At 40.9% G+C, this 22,710-nt stretch overlaps 1 protein-coding gene and 1 pseudogene across 1 annotated transcript in view; one reads left to right on the top strand and one right to left on the bottom strand.

The window, feature by feature from the left end:
- Window positions 1-1,636: 1,636 nt before the first annotated feature.
- LOC142848911 (cytochrome P450 3A11-like) overlaps window positions 1,637-22,710 on the bottom strand; it is a 35,725-nt gene continuing 14,651 nt past the window's right edge. The window contains exons 5-13 of the mRNA XM_075971105.1: window positions 19,075-19,188; window positions 18,898-18,986; window positions 18,517-18,665; window positions 12,420-12,547; window positions 11,472-11,541; window positions 8,972-9,132; window positions 7,938-8,164; window positions 4,848-5,010; window positions 1,637-1,762 (exon numbers count right to left, since the gene is read on the bottom strand). Of these exons, the coding sequence (XP_075827220.1) occupies window positions 1,637-1,762; window positions 4,848-5,010; window positions 7,938-8,164; window positions 8,972-9,132; window positions 11,472-11,541; window positions 12,420-12,547; window positions 18,517-18,665; window positions 18,898-18,986; window positions 19,075-19,188 (1,227 nt within the window). The remainder of the gene's footprint in view (window positions 1,763-4,847; window positions 5,011-7,937; window positions 8,165-8,971; window positions 9,133-11,471; window positions 11,542-12,419; window positions 12,548-18,516; window positions 18,666-18,897; window positions 18,987-19,074; window positions 19,189-22,710) is intronic.
- Window positions 5,799-6,563, top strand: LOC142837162 (UBA-like domain-containing protein 2 pseudogene; annotated as a pseudogene).

Consider the following 22,710-nt stretch of genomic DNA (forward strand, 5'->3'; position numbering starts at 1 on the left):
AGAGCCAGATAGAGTGGATGACTTCAAGGAAACAGCATTTTCCAGACACAGCATAAGAGGCACATATGAAATTACAAACACTAGTACATAATTCACACAAAGTGCACGAGCCCAAACCAGACAAAATGCTAGCAGACAAGAGCTCAGCATTCTACCACTAGCCAAGGAAATATTGTCAAATTATAAGGCCTGAGAGAGAGGTCACAGATCCAGGAATAGCTATCGAACATGAACTGGAAAATATGGTTTGGTTTGAAAAGTTGGAGAGAATATAAACTGGGGTGGGAAGGAAGATAGAGGAGGATCTGGTAGGAGTTGAGGAAATTAATAATTATAATCAAAATAAGAAGTTCTCATAAAACATAAAAAGGGATTTTAAATATGAGGAGGATGCCAAGATATCCTTGGGAAGTGAAACAGAAGAAATCTGTGAGAGGACTGAGGGCAGGTGCTTATATTAGTGGGAACATGAGTAATCCAGTTGCAGGGGCACAGAGGAAGAGAGTACCAATAGATACTATTGGAAAGTGGGGGCATTTCAGAGTCTGGTAAAAGTCTGATGCAACGTAATCTCCCAGAAATCTACAAGGACGACCCTAGTCAAGACCCCTAGCAATAGCAGATATATAGCCTGAACTTGTCGTCACTTATGACCACCCTGGTTCCTAGCCCAATTGTCATCAGAGAGGCTTCATCACATACAACTGATTTAAACAGAGCAGACTCACAGATAAACATTAGGTGTCATTCAGGGAATACTACAGAAGAGGGGGAAAAGAATTGTAGGAGCCAGAGGAGTCAAGGGCTCCACAATAAAACTCACAGAATCAGCTAACTTGGCCTCATAAGAGCACACAGAGACTGACTGAGAACCAGGTAGCCTGCATGGGGTTGACCTAGGCACTCAGCATGTATGTTGGAGCTATGTAGTTTGGTGCTCTTGGGGAAATCTTAACATCAGGAGCAGGGGCTGTCTTGATTCTTCTACTGACTTTTGGAACTCTACTCCTCATTCAGCCCAGTCCTAATACACGGGAGGTGCTTAGTCTTACTACAACTTGATAGCCTTTGTTTTATTCACAATTCTCATGAGAGACCTGAGCTTTCCAAAACAGAAATGGAGGAGGAGTAGATGGGGGAATGGGAACAGATCAGGGTATTAGGGGAAAGGATTGGGAGGAGAGGAGGGAGAAGAAAATGGCTAGGATGCAAATAAACAAACAAATGATTTTATTTTTTAAAAGAGATGCTTATATTTTCAGTGTAACGTTTATTGTAGAATATTGCAACTAAAACATCTGGTATTAGTTTTATAATAAGAGATGTCACAATGCTTCACATTTTCATAAAAATGTATTATTGATCAAATTGCAGAGGCAAGTTTACTCTCAAAAGGGTTCAAAACAACAGATGGAGCCAACCAGATGTGGATTGAGGTGGTACCATGATGACCAGAGAAGATTAATTTCTCATCTGTCTTTGACTTAGTCATTTTGTTTACACCGAGTATTGACACTGAGAGAGCTCAATGGATGTATGAAAGCTCATAATGATCCCTCAAGGCCACTCAAGTAAACCCTATCTTCTCCTGGGTTTTATTCATAAAGTCAACTAAAGTTTCCAATGCTCTTAGGTTTCAGCTTCTTGAAGAACGCAACAGAACCCCTTGATGCCCCGTTATGATTGCATCCCGTGTCACAACCTTTAGAACAATGGGTTTTTCTGGTTGAAGCAGTGGTGTTCGGCTTAATTCCAGAGGTATCTACAATAATGTAAAAAAAAAATAATCAAATCAATGAGTAAAGTAACAGCAATCCCAGAAGAAAAGCTTTAAAAAATAATCAGGATGAAAATGCTTTGAAGAGGGGCTGGAGAGATGGCTCAGTGGTTGGGAGCATTGCCTGCTCTTCCAGAGGTCCTGAGTTCAATTCCCAGCAACCACATGGTGGCTCACAACCATCTGTAATGAGGTCTGGTGCCCTCTTCTGGCCTGCAGACATACACACAGACAGAACATTGTATACATAATAAATAAATAAATAAATAAATAAATAAATAAATAAATAGAAAATGCTTTGAAGAAACATAAAAGCTGTGCTTAACATCAAATATTGTGTCTTTCTTATTCTTTCCAAGGTGTGTTAACTAGATGGTGAGATCATACATCCAAACAGTGCATTGGGTAAAATGTTGATTGAGAATCTACTGTATACGGGACCTGAGATGAAGTCATGTTGGTTCATGTTATTTCTGTCCTGTGTTGATTTAGAGTAAAACAGACAAGTTTAATATTTTGAACCTAATTCCTAGTTATTATGTCTTATCATATCTCTAAGCCCTGAAATGCTATTTTTGATTTGTTGATGCTTGCAAGCTAACTCCGAGAAGAGACATTTCAAGTCTGTGGACAGTCCTCATAGATCATATGTCACCACTACAGTTGAACCCATCTAGACAAGGCTTTAGGAGGACAGATATTTGCTTGCTTTTCTAGAGTCTACCTTTGTCTCACAAGGATGGGTTTAATGAAGGATTCTGAGTTCTCCAGGGTTTGCCATGCTGCTTTAGTCTCTTGCTATTCAGAGTTGGTAGGGAATGCCTCCAACAGTTATCTTCTGATCACAGGAGAAAGGGGAGCAAAGTTGTCCTGGATATAGAGAAGTGTCAAATTTAAGATGACTGGAGCTTCACAGTGTATCTTCCTCTGTCAGGTTTGTCGTGGACTCTCAAAACTAGTACTGTGCTTTGTCTGTCTAAATCCCTGTACATGCTTACGATTTAAATGCTTTAGTGAGAAAGTCATAAAATAAGTGAAGTTGTATGGAAGTAAAATGACACATCTGCCATAAGCCACAAATCACAAAATAAACATTCCCATCCCTCTAATCATCCATGAATAAAATTAATTGACAGAAAACAAATCCTAATACACAAGTCCTGTAAGTTTTAGCTATGCCACTGAATGAAGAAAAACAATTGTGTTCAGAAAAATACAAACTCTTTTTCCAAATGCTCTATCATATTCCTTTAAAATATTATTAGTGTACACGTGTTTTGCATAGAAGCATTCAAAAGAGATGATGATAAAAATATACATGCAGGGTGGTGGTGGCATATGCTTTAATCCCAGCACTCAGGAGGCAGAGGAAGGTAGATCTCTGTGAGTTCGAGGCCAGTCTGGTATACAAGAGCTAGTTCCAGGACAGGGTTCAAAGCAACAAAGAAACCCTGCTTTTAAAAAAAATCCATATATATATATATATATATATATATATATATATATATATATATATACTATGTATATAGTATATATATATACTAATGAAAACTATTAAAGATTTAATTGGCTTAAAGTTTTCTTCAAAGAATATTATAATTGTTAATTATACTTTAAAGCATTTACTGGAGATTTTCAATGAACAAACTCTCCTCAAAGAACCAGTTATAGTTTGTACAAGATATAAGATAAGGTGATAAAAAAGGAGAAATGTTATTCTTCAATACAGAGAGAACAAACAGAACCAAACTGGTGGCTTTAATGATGAAGCATTAGCATAAGTTATGAAAAATGCCTGAAGGAGCCAAAAGTAGAGCATAAAATAAATGAAGAAAGAAACTCAAAAAGAAGAATATTGATTTGAGGAATGAATAAAAGCTTAAGGTAGGAAAGCAGAATAAAAGTGGGAAAGGTACATGATCTATGGAAATATGACAACTACCTGTTTTCTGGAGCAAGAACTCCAGAGAAGTGAGGCAGAACTGTTAAGATGCCCATTAAAGTTGGAGTTCATCATAACCAGCAACTATGGGAAGATTCATTAATTTTTATTTCATGTATAGAAATGTTTTGTCTGAGCCGGGCGGTGGTGGCGCACGCCTTTAATCCCAGCACTCGGGAGGCAGAGGCAGGCGGATCTCTGTGAGTTGAGACCAGTCTGGTCTACAAGAGCTAGTTCCAGGACAGGCTCCAAAACCACAGAGAAACCCTGTCTCGAAAAAACTAAAAAAAAAAATTGTCTGCACTTCTGCATGTATAACATGTGTGCAGTCTCAACAGAAGTAAAAGAAGCACATCCTAGCCCTTGTAACTGTAGTTGAAAATGGTTGTGAGGCAGCATGTAGGGGCTAAGAACTGAACCCAAGGCCTATTCAAGAGCACCAAGTGTTCATAACTGTTGAGCCATCTCTTGAGCCCTAGCAATTGTTAGGCATCATGAGTTTTGTTTTTGTGATTGAGACCAGGTGTCGTGTAACGCACACTGGCTTCAAATTCACTAAGTGGACACTTGGACTTCTGATCTTCTTGCCTCTACCTCCTGTGTGCAAGGATTACAGGAATGCACCACCACAGTTACCTCATGCAGTACTATGGAGGAGAACCAGGGCTTTGTGAATGTTAGGGAAGAACTTTGCCAACTGAGAAGCATCTCAGACCCCATATATGAACTGTAAAGCTCCTCAGTGAGTCTAACGAAGTCAGGCATTGACAAGACTGTCAGATGAGGGCTTCTTTGAGCTCTTGAAGAAGAGAGCACCACCCAAAAATCATGAACTCATAATCTCTACACCTCTGGCTAGCACATGATATACCCTAACTACAATTAACTTGACTGGAACTTCAAACAGAATGTATATAATCTTTTCATACTGACCTGCACTAATTCATCAGAATGCTACAGTTGTACTCTATATTGACATAGAACCAAAGGTCTCTGGGTGCAAATAACGGTTTAGGCCATAAAAAACACTAAAATTCAAAAAAGCACATTTATTTTTCTACACAGAAGCTTCAGTTAAAGAGATCTCTCCCATAAAACATTACTTTTTGAGATAGTTTTCTCCCTCACCTGTGTTTCCTTACAAGGCTGGAAGGAGAAGTTCTGCAGGAGTTTAGTGAGAGCAAGTTTCATGTTCATGAGAGCAAACCTCATGCCAATGCAGTTCCTGGGTCCATACCCAAAGGGCATGTACACATAAGGATTGATGCTGCCCTTGTTCTCCTTGCTGAACCTGGAGACACACAGTAATGACAAGTTAGAAAAGGATAGAAGCATAAGAGCTACATACAAGAATTTCCCTTTAGACACCTGACCAGTAGCATTCAGATGAGAATTGTACACAAAACGTCCTTTCTAACCCCCTTGTCCTATAGACTTTCCATATGGTCAATGAAACAAATGCTGTCCGAGAGAAAATGCATCCTATGTGCCCACTAGTGTAATAGTGTTGTTATGGGTTATAGGCAATCAACCACTGCCTGATTGAATTGGAGTTCCAATTTATAGGGGGATATTAATGCCAGATACTATAAACCTGTTCAAACTCTGCTGGGTGGGGTGGTCATAGGCTCTATGGGAGAATGTACTACTGTTGCTTTGCTAAGTGGACACAGTATCAAACTGTCTCCTGAATATTCATGTTTATACACAAAAATGAGTGCTGCTATTAGTCTTGGTCAGAGAAGCTTCTGATTACAGTGGAGACAGTTAACACATAGACTCATTACTGGTCAAGATGCTGAGAATGAGTGACGGTGGAGTGCTCAGAACTTCATGGGACATCTGTATCATCCTCTCCAAGGCTCATGGAACATCTCAGAAGACAGGGCAGAAAGACATAAGAGCCAGGGAATGAAAGGGCGTGCTCTGAAACACTATCTTCTGGAGCCGACACAGCCAATGTACTCATGAACTCCCAGCATCTGTGGTTGCCTACACAAAGCTAGACCATGTTGATACAGTCCATCAAGAATGGTGGAGGGAGTTCAAGATATTTCACCTCAGTAAGCAATTTTGGACATGAATAGTTGTTGGGGAGTGCAGCCGGGCCCTCTGCAGGATTCCAATCACACCTCCCTATGGGAGTTGGCGGCCGGCAGGGAGGCGAGCGGGCCAATCAGCAGCGGCGGCTCGCGCCCCGCCCCCACGTTGGGCCCGGCGGCCCCGCCCCGCGCTGTTTGCGGCCTTGGCTCCGCAGCGCGAGCCGGATCACTACAGTCACTGTGAGGCGCCGGCGGCAGCGGCGGCGAAGCTGCCAGCGCGAGCCCGGGGCGGCCGCCCAGCGCCAAGTCGGTGAACACGGACTAGCTGAGGCACCAGGTCATGATCAACCAGTTCCTGCTGGCCGCGGGCTGTGCGGCCGACTAGGCGCAGCAGCTGCCGCAGGCGGCGCACTGGCAGTTCGAGACTGCCCTGAGCACGTTCTTCCAGGAGAGCAACATTCCCAAGAGCCACCACCACCACCCGCAGATGATGTGTACTAACAGCAACACCCCTGCCACACCACCTAACTTCCCTGATGCACTAGCCATGTTCTACAAGCTTCGAGCCTCTGAGAGCCTGCAGAACAGCAACAGCCCCATGACAGCGGTGGCCATCTTGCCCCCTGCAAACTTCAGCCCCTTCTGAGCAGCATCCCCACCCAACCACCTGACGTCCTGGATCGCACCCTCTTCCCCCAACTCCTTCCATCATCTGCACTGCCCACAGCCTACTTGGCCCCCTGGAGCAGCACAGGGGCCCACTCAGCAGAAAGCCATGGCAGCCATGGACGGCCAGAGGTGAGACTGGATGGCACTGGGCTGGAACAGGGGCAGTCCAGGGTTGTGGGGACACAGAACAGGGCTAGGGAGGGGGGGACACGAGGGCGGGGTTTCTTGAAGATCGCACTGGAAGATTTTATAAGAGAATTTTTGTGGGTGAGGGTACAGTAAACGTCCTGAGCCACTTGGCTTCTTCAGGAGTTTCTCTTTGGAAAAGTTTTTTCTTCTTTTTAATATATAACTATAATATATATGAATATAAATGTATGTGAGAGGGGCCTGCACGTGAGGGAATCTCTCCATGTCAACACCTTCCTCTGCCTAATTTGGGGTAACAAGGTTGCTCATAGTCAGATGGAGTGAGTTTGCAGCTGGGTGGATATGCTGCCTTTAAAGTCAGGTCGGCCATTAGGAGCCCCCCCCTCAAACGGAGGTCCCAAAAGGGTCATGTTGGAATCATTGACTTTCCTACCCCATCATTGGTAGATGGCGTTTTCATCTCAGCTGGTGGTGGCCTCAGTGGCTCTGAAACTCATCACCCTGTCCCCAGCTGAGTGTGCTGATCTCCTAGGACTGAAGAGTTGGCTGACCTCTGAGTGGACACTTGGCTGTCCCATCCTTTACTGTCCTGGCTGTCCCACAGGTCTCCAGCCTCTGGCTAGCCACAGAGGAGGAGAACTCAGGAGAGCCCTTTGGATTGAGTCCCTAGATTAAAAATCACATCTCACCAGGGTGCAATTTCTATTTAAAAACTTAAAGACTTTTCTAACTTCAAAAAAAAATAGTTGTTGGGGCATGGGGATTTTCTCTTCAATGGTGTAGCCTTGGTGATTTGTCCATACTCCAATGAATAACTCCTAGACCTACACTTATACAAGCAACCATAATTAACTCATGAGTCACAAGCAATAAAGAACTCATGAAAACAGGAGGAAGTCCATATGGGGACAAGCAAGGATTCAGAAAGTGTGGGAGGGAGAAAAGACAGAGTAATGTCTGATAACAATGTTCAAAATACATTATATATGCATGTAGTTTTCCAGGAACGAAAAAGGAGAGAAAACAAAATACATCTTTAAATCTGAAAGTTCATTCAGCATAATGCTGTGTTCCATGCCTAAAAAGCACATGTCAGTCAGACTGATAGAAAATGGGTTCCTGTCTCACAATTCAGTCAGTTATTTGCTACTTGGGGAATGAGGGGGAAAAAAACACACTCAGTATTTAAATTGTCACATTTTCCTGTCTCTCTTCCTCTATCCTCTTTTGCTTCCCTTTCTCTTCAAAATGCAAATGGGTGCAAAATCACATTTAGAGCATCATCCCATAACAGACACCATAGCATATATAGGCCATCATAACTCAAAGTGGGTTCCCATTCCTGGGATCCTGGTACCTTTCAGGGCGGAATTCTGCAGGCTCTGGCCAGTACTTTGGGTCATGGTGAAGAGCATAAACTGGTATAATCACTACAGACCCTTTGGGAACATGTACACCATCGATTTCCACATCCTGTTTACAGAATCTGTCAAGTCTCAGACCAAATGGGTATAATCTGAGGGTTTCATTCAGCACCATGTCGAGGTACTCCATCTCCATCAATTTATCATAGTTGGGAGGTGCCTGGGAAGAAAGAAAAAGTTTTGTGCTGAGATTTTACATTAACATTCAATAGGTCTGCATTGTACCTTTGCGTTCTCAGTAGTTCCAAAATTGAGCGCAGCATTTAAAAAGACCTAGGTACTTACAATGCATTTTAAAGGGATTTTTAATAGTTTTATTTTAAGTGTGGAGGTGTTTTGTGTACATATATGTATATGAAACCTATGAGTGTAGTGCCCACAGATGTCAAAAGAGGATATCATATCCCTTGTGACTGGCATTACAGGCAGTTGAGAACTGCCACCTGGGTGCTGGGAATCAAACCTGAATGGATCCTCTAAAAGAGTAGTCATTGAGGCATCTATCCAGTCTCTTACAAAGTGGGTAGAATAACTATCACTTCGGAATGGGAATACATCTCAATTACTGAAGTGTCTGCTATGCAAGGCTGAGGACCTGAGTTTAGACACACGCCATTCATAAAGCCAGACAGTGGCACACATCTTTAATCCCAGTGGAGGGGCAGAGAAAGTGTGTTGGCTAGATAGCATAGCCAAATTGAAAAGCTCCAGGTTCAGTGAGAAACTGTGACAAAAAGCATAGTAGAGAGTGATTAATAATAATGCCCGTTGTAGGAATATGGCCTACATACACATGAACACACACACAGGCACATAATGCACACACATGTGCACATATAAAGACACATACATTCTCTCTCTCTCTCTCTCTCTCTCTCTCTCTTTCACACACACACACACACACACACCGCTGCACATGATGAGAAATTGTCTTTTTTTCTTTCTACTTCAAGCATCATCCATTCACCTTATTGGGCAGAGCCACATCGATCTCATCTTGCAGTTTCTTCTGGATATCAGGGTGAGTGGCCAGTGAGTGCAGGGCAAAGGCAAGGGTGCTGCTGGTGGTTTCATAGCCAGCAAAAATAAAGATAATTGCCTGGGCTGCGATCTCCATGTCAGTCAGGGCTGAAAGTAAGAAAATATTTCAGGAAAGTCGGGTCAGGGTGGACCAACAGAAAAGAGGTGAGGAGAGAGTCAGGCTCCCGTTTCCCTATAGATATATATGGAGAGTCCTTCAGTCACCCTGGGACTGTTATCAATCTGACATCCATGTGACAGAGTCAGAGAAGGGGAAGATTGCTTCAGCCATGGTGTTCCATGGTTTATGTTCTGTTCCTCATCATCATTAGGTAACTCCAAGACACATAATTTGTCCTATATTTAAGATTTATTTTTATTTTTATTACATGTATTTGTGTGTATGTAGGGGTGCTATATGTGGAGAGGTACCCATGGAGGCCAGAAGAGGGCATCTGATCCTCTGGAGATGGATTTTAGAAGCTTGTGAGCTTTCAGGCATAGGTACTGGGAACTGAACTACACCTCTCTGTTAGAGCTTAAGTTTTGTATGTGTGTGTGAACATCCATGTGTACAAGTTCCCACGAAGAGCAGAAGATGAATAGGAGCACACAGAGCTTGAGATACAGACAGTTGTAATCCTTTTGCCATGAGTGCTATGATTCTGTTCTTGATAAATGCTTTCAACCAATTAATTTAAGTACTTACTACTAAATTAAAATTGGAATATAAGCCACAATTAGGGGTATTTTTTAAATTAACATCTTTTTAGTTATCAAAAATGAAAAAGTGTAACAAGAGAGACTGAGGGAGGAGGGTCTGCTTTTGCCCAGGCCCCCGGATAGATTACACCTGAAATAACCAAAGAGAAACTATATTAATTAATTTACTGCCTCTTATTAACTAACTCTCACATCTTGATTTAACCCATTTTTATTAATCTGTATTTCAGCACAAGGTCATGGCCTACTGGGAAAGATACAGCATGGCTCCATGGCATCTCTCTCTCTGACTCTGCTTTCTTTCTCCCAGAATTCATTTCTGTCTTCCCTGCCTACCTAAGTTCTGCCCTATCAAAAGGCCAAGGAACTTTCTTTAATCAACCAATGAAAGCAACACATAGACAGAAGGATCTCCTATACCACATAAGGGCTGAGGAGTAGGTGGAGAGCTAGCCCAGCATGTATGAAGCCATGTGCTCCATCTCCAGCATTGTAGAAACTAGGCATGGTAGCATAAAAGTTAAGAGGTCATTCTCAGGCACACCATGACTGTGATGTCAGCCTGGGCTACCTAAGACCTGGTCTCAAAAGGAGAAGGAGCTATAGAAGAATGTGGAGTTAACTGAACACATGAAAGGGTTTCAAGTGCACAGTCTAGAGAAAATTTAAACATGAAACACATGATGACTTTAGAAAGCAAACTTGGGATTCTAGAAGATCATATTGCTATATATAAGCGATTGTGTGCACTAGAAATAAGAAGATATGTAAGAAAGGAAGATTCCCTTTATATTAGCCTTTGATGCACACATGGAGAATTAAACCTGGATTTGGGATACCACCATTTTCCAACCATGACAAAAATAATGGTTTTAATTAAAACGTAATCCTAGAAGAGAGGCTAGAGAGATGGATCAATGGGTAAGAGCTCTTGTTGCACAAGCATGAGAACCTGAATTTGAATCCTCAGCCCCCATGTAAAAAGCCAAGTGTGGTAACACATGCCTCCTGTTACTTCAAATCTATGGATCACTGGGACCTGCTGACTGCCAGACTAGCTTCAGGTTTAATAATAGACCCTGTCTTGAAGAAATAACGCAGAGAGCGATTGAACAAGACACTTGATGCCTTCTTCTGATAGCTATTCACACACCTAGAGGTATGTGAATGCACACACATTCATATGCCATCTGAAAAAATAAAATTCTATAATTGCTTTTAAGTCTGTAAAATAATGAAGAGAAGCAATGTGCTTGTACAAAGAAGCTTTCCCCAGATACCACTTATCCAACACAAAAAGAAAAGTAAATCTTCACTATAGATTAGTATAGAGTACTTGTACACCAGGGACTCCCAGAAAGCATCGGCACTATTTCTGTACATGTCTCCCTACTGGATGTAGACACAGTTATCTAGGCAGAGTTCCTAGTCAGTTCCTACTCTGTCTTTGAGGGAAAGACAAAAACATCACCTGTGAAGAGCTAAGGAATATATAGAGACCAATGAGGACTCCCATCATAGCAACCCTTCATGTTTGGAATGAACTTGTGCCCACATGCTTCTAGAAAATTCCATGGAAATAATATCCATGTCCTTCTTTCAATAACCTGACAGAGGTATTCTTCTGCTAAAAAAAAAAAAAAAACCCTTTCATATCATTTTTTGAGTGACCTGCTCAATCCCTGAGAGCTTCCTTGTCCATAGACCAAGTAGTTCTTGGTTACCTTTATGAGACTCTTTGTCTTCGGAATTATTTTGAGTGTTCATCATCAGCTGAAGAAAATCCACTCGGTGCTGGAAACAAAAGAGAAGTTGCAAAAATAGAAGGTCAATGGTGAGGTCAGAAGTCAGAGTTGGATCAGGAGTGCAGAAGCTTAACTTCCTTCCTTCTAATGTAGCTCACTTAAATTTACAATGTGGCTGGGGTTGCTTGAGTGATCATAGAACAAAAGCACCAGTGGCTAAACAAGGAAGCAATCCAACTGACCTATCAACCACTCTTACAATAAATTACAAAGGATACAACTTTAAACAATAACTTTGATCCTTTGAAATCAAAGTTTTTGAAGAAGATGAAAATAGGATTCCCCTTTTAATTATTTTTTTCTCTATTATTAGAGAATTTCATCGAAGTATACAATAAAATATGGCCATACGTACCCCACAATTTCCTCCGTTCAATTCCTAATATACCCTTATAAGATTTCCCCATGCAAACATCATGAACTTTTCTTTTTATAACCCAATGAGTCCAACTGGTGCTGTCAATATATGATTGACTGTATGAGAAACCTACGCAGGCCACACCCACCCTCTGAAGTCATCAAAAGCCAATAGTTTCTCAATTAGAGGTTGGACTTTGAAAGTTCCTCTCTCATCTAAGGTGGAGATTTGGCGATGTTGATCTTACATGGGTCTCGTGCTTTGCCTTATTTTTAATTTCAATCCTTATGTAGGGCTCTCTTGTTTTTATTTCTCTTGCTAAGGGGTAATTTCTGGATTATTCTCAATCAGTTTTCATCCTCCAGAAATATAAATGCTCTTTCTATCTTTCTAAATCTGGTCTTCTCAGTCTAACTTTAGTGACAGAAGAAGGGAAACACATAATTCATATGTTCACAGTCCAAACCATTAACAATTCCTGTACCTCTCATTAGACAACCACTTTTTACCTTCTGTTTAGAATCCAGGCGATTTTCTGTCATTCTGCTCACAAATTTTTTGAAAAATGCTATTGAATCTTTTGGAAACATGGAGACATTTAACATCTCATATATTGGGATGAGGAATGGAAAGAGAACTGGAAAAGAAAGATAAAGAATAAGTTTTACTGGAAATGCAAGTTTTATTTAGAGAAATTATGACCCAATCCAAAGAATAAGTAACCAGTGTCTCAAGCAAACCATTCTCTCTGTGACTTTTCTCACACTAGGTCACCACCATAATGCTCCTTCTGTACTCGGGAGTAGCCATAGGAATAAATCTGACTCTTGGTTTAAACTCTGCTCCTGAAGTTTGTGTGGATCCAAAATACAGACAGGGGCCAGTGACTTGATTCAACAGCTAAAGAGTCCTGCAGAAAAGCCAAACAGCCTTAATTTGATCCCTGCATCCCGTACTGTGGAAGGAAAAAAACCAACGACTGTAATTGACCTCTAATCTCTCTAATACCAAGACAGTCACATGCACACACACACACACACACACACACACACACACAAACACACACACACACACACACGGGGAGAAGGAGAAGAGAGAGGGAGGGAGACAGAGACAGAGAGAAAATGTGGGATATTTGTATATACTGTGTGAAGATGTCATCATGGTTGGTTTAATAAAGAATTAAATGTCCAGTAGTTAGGCAGAATTGAATGGGCAAGGCTTCTTGGGAAAGAGAGGAACTCCAAGAAGAAGTAAGGAAGAGAGATGCCAGGGAAGCACTGAAGAAGTCAGATGTGGAATACAAAGGAGAGGTAACCAACCCACAAGACAGAACATAGATTTAAAAAAACAGGTTAATTTAAGTAGTAAAAGATGGGAAAAATCTAAGCTACCACCAAGTTTTCATAATTAACACTAAGTCTCCATGTCATTATTTGTGAGGTGGCAAGTCAAAGAAAAGTTTAACTACACACATGCAAACACACACACACACAAATAAGTAAATAAAAAATTTATTGTTATCTAATAAATAAGTAATAAAGAAAGAAAAGGCCAGATAGCATTTGTTTCTCAACTGACATGATATAGTTTTGTTTAAACTAGCACCAAAAAGGATCTGAGGAAAGTCAGAGGTATTTACAAATTAATCAATACATTCTTATTAAATAAAAAATATGTCAAAGAACTCCAGGAGGTGACTGGAAAATTTCTTGAGACACAATTTCATTATAGAGTACATGCCTAGCATGCATGAGATTCTAAAATCTCCTCCACAAAGCAAAGAAACTGAAAATGTCTTGAAAGAGTATGAAATGAAGATACCCCAAGATTGTGCAGAGAGACTTACAGCCTTAAAATTTTAAATCTCAAATAATCAAACTTAACATTATAAAATAAAATTTTAACATAACGAACTCCAGGGATGGAGAGAAGAATGAGTGATAAAATACTTGTTGTGCAAACACAAGACCTGAATTTGGTACCCAGCACCTCTCTAAAGCCAAGTTCAAAAAAGGTGACCCAAACTCAGAAAGAGAGGAAAATCACATGATCTCCCTCACTTCCAGAGTCTAGCCTATAATGAATAAATGTAAATATGTGAACAGGTGTAAGTGGATACGGAATAATACTCAAAAGGAGACCAGGAAAGGATGATATTAGATGTTGAGGAAAGGTGAAATGTAGGCAAAGGTCACATGAGATGTGGATAGAAATGTAACTGACAGAGAAAGTATTAAACCTTAAATGAAATACCACTGTTAATGGTACCCAGAAAATACACAAAAAATACTGCAAGGTCTGAAGAGATGGCTCCAAAGGTAGCATTGATGCTCTACAAATGACCCAGGTTTGATTCCCTACAAATGACCCAGGTTTGATTCCCAGAACCCACGTGGTTGCTGTCAACCATGTGCAATTCCAGTTACATGGAATTCAATGCCCTCTTGTGGCCTTAGCAAGAACTTCATGCATGTGGTACACATTTACACAAGCAAAACACCATATACATAACATAAAAATATATAAATCTTTTTAAAATGTCAAAGCAATTCAGCAATGTAAAAGACATCACCTAAAAGTAGGAAAAAAAAACACATCAACTTTTTTTTTTAAATTGAAATGGGACTGGGGAAAAGCTCATTAAAACCACAGATCAAGCATACAGGACATTCACTAAGTGACAATGATCAACGTCTGGGAGAGCCAAGTGTTAAGTGGATCATGGAGAAACTGGAACTCTCCTACATTTCTAGAAGGCATAGAAAATGCTACTACTACTGTGGAAAAACATATGCTCGGTAGTTTAAGGTGTTAAACGTGGGATTACTTTGTGACTCAGCAACAGTGATTCTGAAGGTATACCCCCCAAAACATAAAAATTAGAGAGCTACAGTACTGAAAACAGCCTTCTATTGGCATAAAAACATTAATACCAATAGAACCAAAAGATAAAAAGACCCAGATATTAAACTACATACCTTCGAACACCTGATGTTTGACAAAGAAGCAAAAAATACCAAATGGCCAAAAAATGGATGGACATCCCTTGCTCTTGGAATGGGAGGATCAACATAGTAAAAATGGCAATTCTACCAAAGGCAATTTATAGATTCAATGCAATCCCCATCAAGATCCCATCAAAATTCTTCACAGATCTGGAGAGGACAATAATCAACTTTATATGGAAAAAAAAACCCAGGATAACCAAAACAATCCTATACAATAAAGGATCTTCTGGAGGCATTACCATCCCTGACTTCAAACACTATTACAGAGCTACAGTAATGAAAACAGGGTGGTACTGGCATAAAAACAGAGAAGTCGACCAATGGAATCGTATAGAAGACCCGGATTTTATCCCACAAACCTATGAACACCTCATTTTCGATAAAGGAGCTAAAAGTATACAATGGAAGAAAGAAAGCTTCTTCAACAAATGGTGCTGGCACAACTGGATGTCAACCTGAAGAAGAATGAAAATAGACCCATATCTATCACCGTGCACAAAACTCAAGTCCAAATGGATTAAAGACCTCAATATCAGCCCGAACACACTGAAAATGATAGAAGAGAAAGTGGGAAATACCCTACAACAGATGGGCACAGGAGATTGCTTCCTATGTGTAACCCCAGAAGCACAGACATTAAGGGCAACATTGAATAAATGGGACCTACTAAAACTGAGAAGCTTCTGTAAAGCAAAGGACACTGTCACTAAGACAAAAAGGCAACCTACTGACTGGGAGAAGATCTTCACCAAACCCGCAACAGACAAAGGTATGATCTCCAAAATATATAGAGAACTCAAGAAACTAGACTTTAAAATGCTAATTAACCCAATTAAAAAATGGGGCACTGAACTGAACAGAGAATTCTCAACAGAAGAAGTTCAAATGGCCAAAAGACACTTAAGGTCATGCTCAACCTCCTTAGCGATCAGGGAAATGCAAATCAAAACAACTTTGAGATATCATCTTACACCTGTAAGATTGGCTAAAGTCAAAAACACCAAGAATAGCCTTTGCTGGAGAGGCTGTGGAGGAAGGGGTACCCTCATCCATTGCTGGTGGGAATGCAATCTTGTGCAACCACTATGGAAGTCAGTGTTTCGGTTTCTCAGGAAATTCGGGATCAACCTACCCCTGGACCCAGCAATACCACACTTGGGAATTTACCCAAGAGATGTTCTATCACATGTCAAAAGCATTTGTTCAACTATGTTCATAGCAGTATTATTTGTAATAGCCAGAACCTGGAAACAACCTAGATGCCCTTCAATGGAAGAATGGATGAAGAAAGTATGGAATATATACACACTAGAGTACTACGCTGCGGTAAAAAACAATGACTTCTCGAATTTTGCATGCAAATGAATGGAAATAGAAAACACTATCCTGAGTGAGGTATCCCAGACCCAAAAAGATGAACATGGGATGTACTCACTCATAATTGGTTTCTAGCCATAAATAGGGCTCACGGAGTCTACAATAGGTGAATCTAAAGAAGCTAAGTAAGAAGGTGAACCCAAGGAAAAACATATAGTTACCCTCTTGGATAAGGGAAGTAGACAAAATTGCCGGGGAGAAAAGTGGGATCTTGGGGGTGGGGTGGGATGAGGGTTAGGGGAGATGGGGAGAGAAAAGGTAGAAGGGAAGGAGGGGGGACTTGGGGAAACAGGAGGATCGGGATAAAGGAAGGTTGGATAGGGGAGCACGGAACCACAATTCTTAGTTAAGGGACCCACTTTAGGGTGGGCAGGAGACTTGACCCTAGAGGGGCTCCCAGGTGCCCAAGCTGAGGTCCCCAGTTAGTTCCCTGGGCAGCTGAGGATAGGGAACCTGAAATGACCCTACCCTAGAGCAATACTGACGAATATATTGCATATCATCCTAGAACTCGCATCTGGCGATAGATGGAGATAGAGACAGAGACCCACACTGGAGCACTGGACTGAGCTCCCAAGGTCCCAATGAGGAGCAGAAAGAGTGAGAACATGAGCAAAGATGTCGGGACCACGAGGAGTGCACCCACCCACTGAGACAGTGGAGATGATCTACTGGGAGCTCAGCAAGGCCAGCTGGACTGTTTCCAGAAAAAGCATGGGATAAAACTGGACTCTCGGAACATGGCGAACAATGAGGGCTGATGAGACGCCAAGGACATTGGCACGCGGTTTTGATCCTACGCAATGTGCTGGCTTGGTGGGAATCTAGCCAGTCTAGATGTTCACCTTCCTAGATATAGATGGAGGGGGGAGGACCTAGGACTTACCACAGGGCAGGGAACCCTGACAGCTCTTTGGACTGGAAAGGGAGGGGGAGAGGAGTGGGGAGAAGGGGAGAGGGGTGGGAGGAGAGGGAGAAGAGTGGGAGGAGGGGGAGAAGAGTGGGAGGAGGGTGAGGGAAATGGGAGGCTGGTGGGAGGAGGTGGAAATTTGTTTTTTTTTCTTTTCTTTATCCTCCTTTTATCAATAAAAAATATAAAAAAAAATTAAAAAAAAATTCAATAAAATAAAAAAAAAACAAAAAAACCATATTCAAACAGACCCTTGTAAGCAAATGGTCATAGCAGCCAATTTCATGGCAAATAGGGAATACCAACATCACTTTCCATCACAACAGATATTAAATATTACTTATTAATAAACACAGGAGACAGTGACTCTTGCTTAAATTTGAGGGGTGCTAAATAACAAAGACTGCCACCGAAACAAAATAGTCTATGATCCCACTGATGTGAAATACTCAGAAAATGTAAATATACAGAAAGTGAATTGATGGTTGCTCAGGTCAAGGCTGCTTGAAGGATGATGGGGCAAACGTGCAGCATGACTAGAACAGAGTCCTCTGCAGTTGACATTGGTAACCGGCCATGTAGATCATCAGTCAGTGCAGAGTCCTAAGTGATCAACATGCTATGAATAAATGACTGTTGAGTGCTGAGCCCTATATGGAGCATCTGTATCAACACTCCCACCACTCCAGGCTCAAAGAACATCATGAAGGAAGGTGTGGGAATAATGTAAGTGCCAGAGAGGGAGGGTGTGAAATGCCATATCCAAGACATGGCGTGAACAATCTTGAACTGATCACCCATGAGATCATGCCAATAATATTTGTCAGCATCCTAACAGGCAGTATTGATTGGACTCACTAGGTGACCAAAAAACATGGGAAATAAACTGGGAGAAAGATGTGTTGTGTTGTCTGCGGGAATTGGGAGGTGAGAATGAGGGGAGAGTATAATGAAGATAGATTGTATACCTATGTTATATTGTCAAAGGATAAATAAAAGAATTCTAAAACTAAGCCAGACAGGGCATCACTATGCATTCAAGACCACCCTAGTCTATAAAGCAACATTCAGACAAGCTATAGCCACATAGTGAGACCCTGTCTAAAAGAAAACTGAAGTTCTAAAACAAGAGTAATGGAATACATGTTTTTGAAACCACTACAAAATGTTGGATTGTGCCTTTAAGAAGGTAAATTGTATTCCGATAGAGCTGTTAGTTGTGAAGTGTGGGGAAGTGACGCCAGAACTGACAAACATGGCCACACAGAAGATCAGTGGGGCAAAAGGCAGAAGAAGCATCATACGTACTTATTGACAAGAATAACGGCTCAAAAAAATCTATTTTTAGGAACTTCTTAGTCTTTTCTGTAAATGGGTCCTTTGGGTTGTTGAGGGAATCGACGCTCACACCAAATGCTGTGCTCGTGATCACATCCATGCTGTAGGCCCCAAACACTCTGAGGAGAGAGAGACATGGGATTTACCACATGCAGCAAGAAGCCTGAAATATTCAGATCCTTGGCCAAGACAGGGTAAATCACCTCATCTCAGCATTGACCAAGTACCTTCCCCTCCTACCCAACCCCTATTTTTGTGAGCTGGGCACTCTCATGTTTCTTTCTCAAATGTACATTTGTCCCCCTGTGTCTAAAAGGAAAGAATGAGCGGCTGGACACGTGAACTACTCACTCTTTCATGTTGAAAGGCTTGCCTTTCTCTGCCTCTCTTCTCAAGTATTTTACCAAAATATCTCCATATTCTTCAATGATGGGGAACATCTAAGCACAAAACACAGAGGCATCCACGGTTGTTACGTGTGGAGACTCAAGTCACACAAACATTTCAACTAACAGTCCTTTTAGTCACCTCTTTGAGTTTTCCACTGGTGAAGGTGGGAGACAGCAAGGCTCGAAGTCTCTTCCACTCCTCATCCCTAGATAGGCCGATGGCCTTACTCATCATTCCCACCGGTCCTATAACCTAGAGTCCAAAAGAACACAAATAATTGCTCTTTGTAAGACAAGAATTCTCCATGGTTTCAAAAGTACTAAGTGTATATTGATGTATAACAACTAGTTACTGACTGTTTGCTATAGATCAAGCCTTACGCTAGATGAAAAAATAGTCAGAATTTACTCACATCCTGTAAGAAATCAGGTGATCACTGGACTACTTTCTGTTGATACTTCAAACCTTTATATTACATGATTCTTCTAAACATAAATCTCTCTGTGGTTGGAAAATTGTTTTCAGAGGTGGGAGTAAAGATGGGAACAAGAATTTTACTAGATTCTCCAGAGCTATGCAGATGGCAAATGGCTTGGTGATAGGATAGTAAGTTAACTGTGCATCAGACAATTTCACTTGCACAGTATTTAAATGGGTTTTTTGATATGGTATGTGTGTGTTTGTGTGTATCGGTGTGTGTGTGTCTATCTGTGTGTGTGTATCGGTGTGTGTGCGTGTGTGTGTGTGTCTATCTCTCTCTCTGTGTTTGTGTGTGTGTGTGTGTGTGTGTGTGTGTGTGTAGGTTAGAGTGCAGTGTGCATGCCCATTTGGAGACCAGAGGTCTGGCATGTTCCTCTATAACTCTCTAGTAACTTTTTGAGCCAGAGTCTCTCAATGAATCTAGAATGTTCTAGCTTGGCTGGAGTAGATTGGTAGCAAGCCCCTAAGGCCTATCTATTTCCAAACACAGCTCTGAAAGTTATGTCCAGGTTATATGTGATGTCAAAATCCAAACTCTGGTTTTTACCCACTGAGCCATCCCCTTAGTCTGAGACACTTAAAGGATTTGGTGTTTGAGTTTTCCAGATGTATTTTAATATTTTATACATGGCTCTCTCTCTGTATGTGTGTATGAATATATACACATGTGTGTGCAGTGTATTCAGAAGCTGAAGAAGCAAGTTGGAGCTCCTGCAGCAGGAGTTACAGGTACTTATGAGCCCGTGGATATGGATGAAGACAACCAACTCCTCATCCTCTTTCAGAACTTTCAGCCACTAAGTCATCTCACTGAATCTGGTTTGTTTGGTTTGGGGTTGTTTGTTATTTAGAAATAGTGCCATAAAATTTTTTTCCTTAATTCTTTATGCAGTGATAAAAGAATAAACATAATTCCATTTTTCTGGTGGGAACTTCCTTCTATCTTCCACAATTTATACAACGTGAAGTCTCCCAACTACCCTTATAGTAAAATATTTGTCACATTAGAAAGAAATGAAAATGGCTTCCCTTGATGAAGGGCAGCTGAAAACTAGCCCTTCAGCCAACTTCACCAGATGATCAAAGGCTGAATGAGGATTTAAGAGATGGCTCAGTAGGTAAATGTGCTTGTTGCTAAGCCCAACAACCTGAGTTCAATCTCTAGGACCTATGGCATAGAGAGAGCTAATAGATTTCCCCAGATAGAACAGTGGGATGGTTATGGTTTAAAAGAGAGAGGGGGGTGAGAGAGAGAACATTGAACAAAGTATCATATCTCAAATTAAATTAACATAAATAAAGCCTTAGAGTTGAGAGCTAATCTCAAAAAGATATAATTTGTACACAAGAAGATCCACAAAGAAGGGCCAGGTTAATAATCATCAGATTTGACCCTGACAACACCATCCACTGAGAAAAGAAATGGATATACAAGGTGAAGAGAGGAAGGCAGGCTGTACATGGAAGCTAATGGATTACTAAGAGGGAAATGCAGGTAAAGAAGCAGCTCTCTTTTTTGAGTGTTTGTCACCACACAAATCTAGACCTCTGATAAACTGTACTAATCCACAGAGACATAAGAAAAGACCCATGAAACAAAAAGGGTAAACACAATTTAGATGACAACAGTGTCCATCTACAACTGGATCACAATAATTTAGTACATTTACTCTCCTCACTAGCGAAATGACTACTTATATCCTGCTTGCATATTATTATGGAGACCATTGGGAATATATATTTATTTCTTTCATTCAATTAAAGAAGTAGCCAGGTCATGGTGTTGTACACCTTTATACTATAACTCAGGAGACAGAAGAAGGCAGATCTCTGTGAGTTTGAGGCCAGCCTGGTCTACAAAGTAAATTCCAGGATAGTCAAGTTTATATTAGAAAACCTCCCCACCAAAAAAAGCCCAGGGCCAGATGGTTTCAATGCAGAATTCTACCAGAACTTCCAAGAAGACCTAATACCTATACTCCTCAATGTATTCCACAATATAGAAACAGAAGGGTCATTACCAAATTCCTTTTATGAAGCTACAGTTACTCTGATACCAAAACCACACAAAGACTCAACCAGGAAAGAGAATTACAGGCCGATCTCACTCATGAATATCGATGCAAAAATCCTCAACAAAATACTGGCAAACCGAATCCAAGAACACATCCGAAAAATTATCCATTATGATCAAGTAGGCTTCATTCCTGAGATGCAGGGCTGGTTCAACATACGAAAATCTATCAATGTAATCCATCATATAAATAAACTGAAAGAAAAAAACATATGATCATTTCATTAGATGCTGAAAAAGCATTTGACAAAATTCAACATCCATTTATGTTAAAAGTCTTGGAGAGATTAGGGATACAAGGGTCATACCTAAATATAATAAAAGGTATATACAGCAAGCCGACAGCTAACATCAAATTAAATGGAGAGAAACTCAAAGCCATCCCGCTTAACTCAGGAACGCGACAAGGCTGCCCACTTTCGCCATACCTCTTCAATATAGTGCTGGAAGTTCTAGCAATAGCAATAAGACAGCATAATGGGATCAAGGGGATTCGAATTGGAAATGAAGAAGTTAAACTTTCGTTATTCGCAGATGATATGATAGTGTACATAAGCGACCCCCAAAATTCCACCAAAGAACTTTTACAGCTGATAAACAGCTTTAGTAATGTGGCAGGATACAAGATCAACTCCAAAAAATCAGTCGCCCTCCTATACTCAAAGGATATGGAAGCAGAGAGGGAAATCAGAGAAGCTTCTCCATTCACGATAGCCACAAACAGCATAAAATATCTTGGGGTAAATCTAACCAAGGAAGTGAAAGATCTATTTGACAAGAACTTTAAGGCATTGAAGAAAGAAATTGAAGAGGATACCAAAAAATGGATGGACATCCCTTGCTCTTGGATTGGGAGGATCAACATAGTAAAAATGGCAATTCTACCAAAGGCAATTTATAGATTCAATGCAATCCCCATCAAGATCCCATCAAAATTCTTCACAGATCTGGAGAGGACAATAATCAACTTTATATGGAAAAACAAAAAACCCAGGATAGCCAAAACAATCCTATACAATAAAGGATCTTCTGGAGGCATTACCATCCCTGACTTCAAACTCTATTACAGAGCTACAGTAATGAAAACAGGGTGGTACTGGCATAAAAACAGAGAAGTCGACCAATGGAATCGTATAGAAGACCCGGACTTTATCCCACAAACCTATGAACACCTCATTTTCGATAAAGGAGCTAAAAGTTTACATTGGAAGAAAGAAAGC

The sequence above is a fragment of the Microtus pennsylvanicus genome, chromosome 1, assembly GCF_037038515.1.
Source record: "Microtus pennsylvanicus isolate mMicPen1 chromosome 1, mMicPen1.hap1, whole genome shotgun sequence".
NCBI classification, from domain to species: Eukaryota; Metazoa; Chordata; class Mammalia; order Rodentia; family Cricetidae; genus Microtus; species Microtus pennsylvanicus.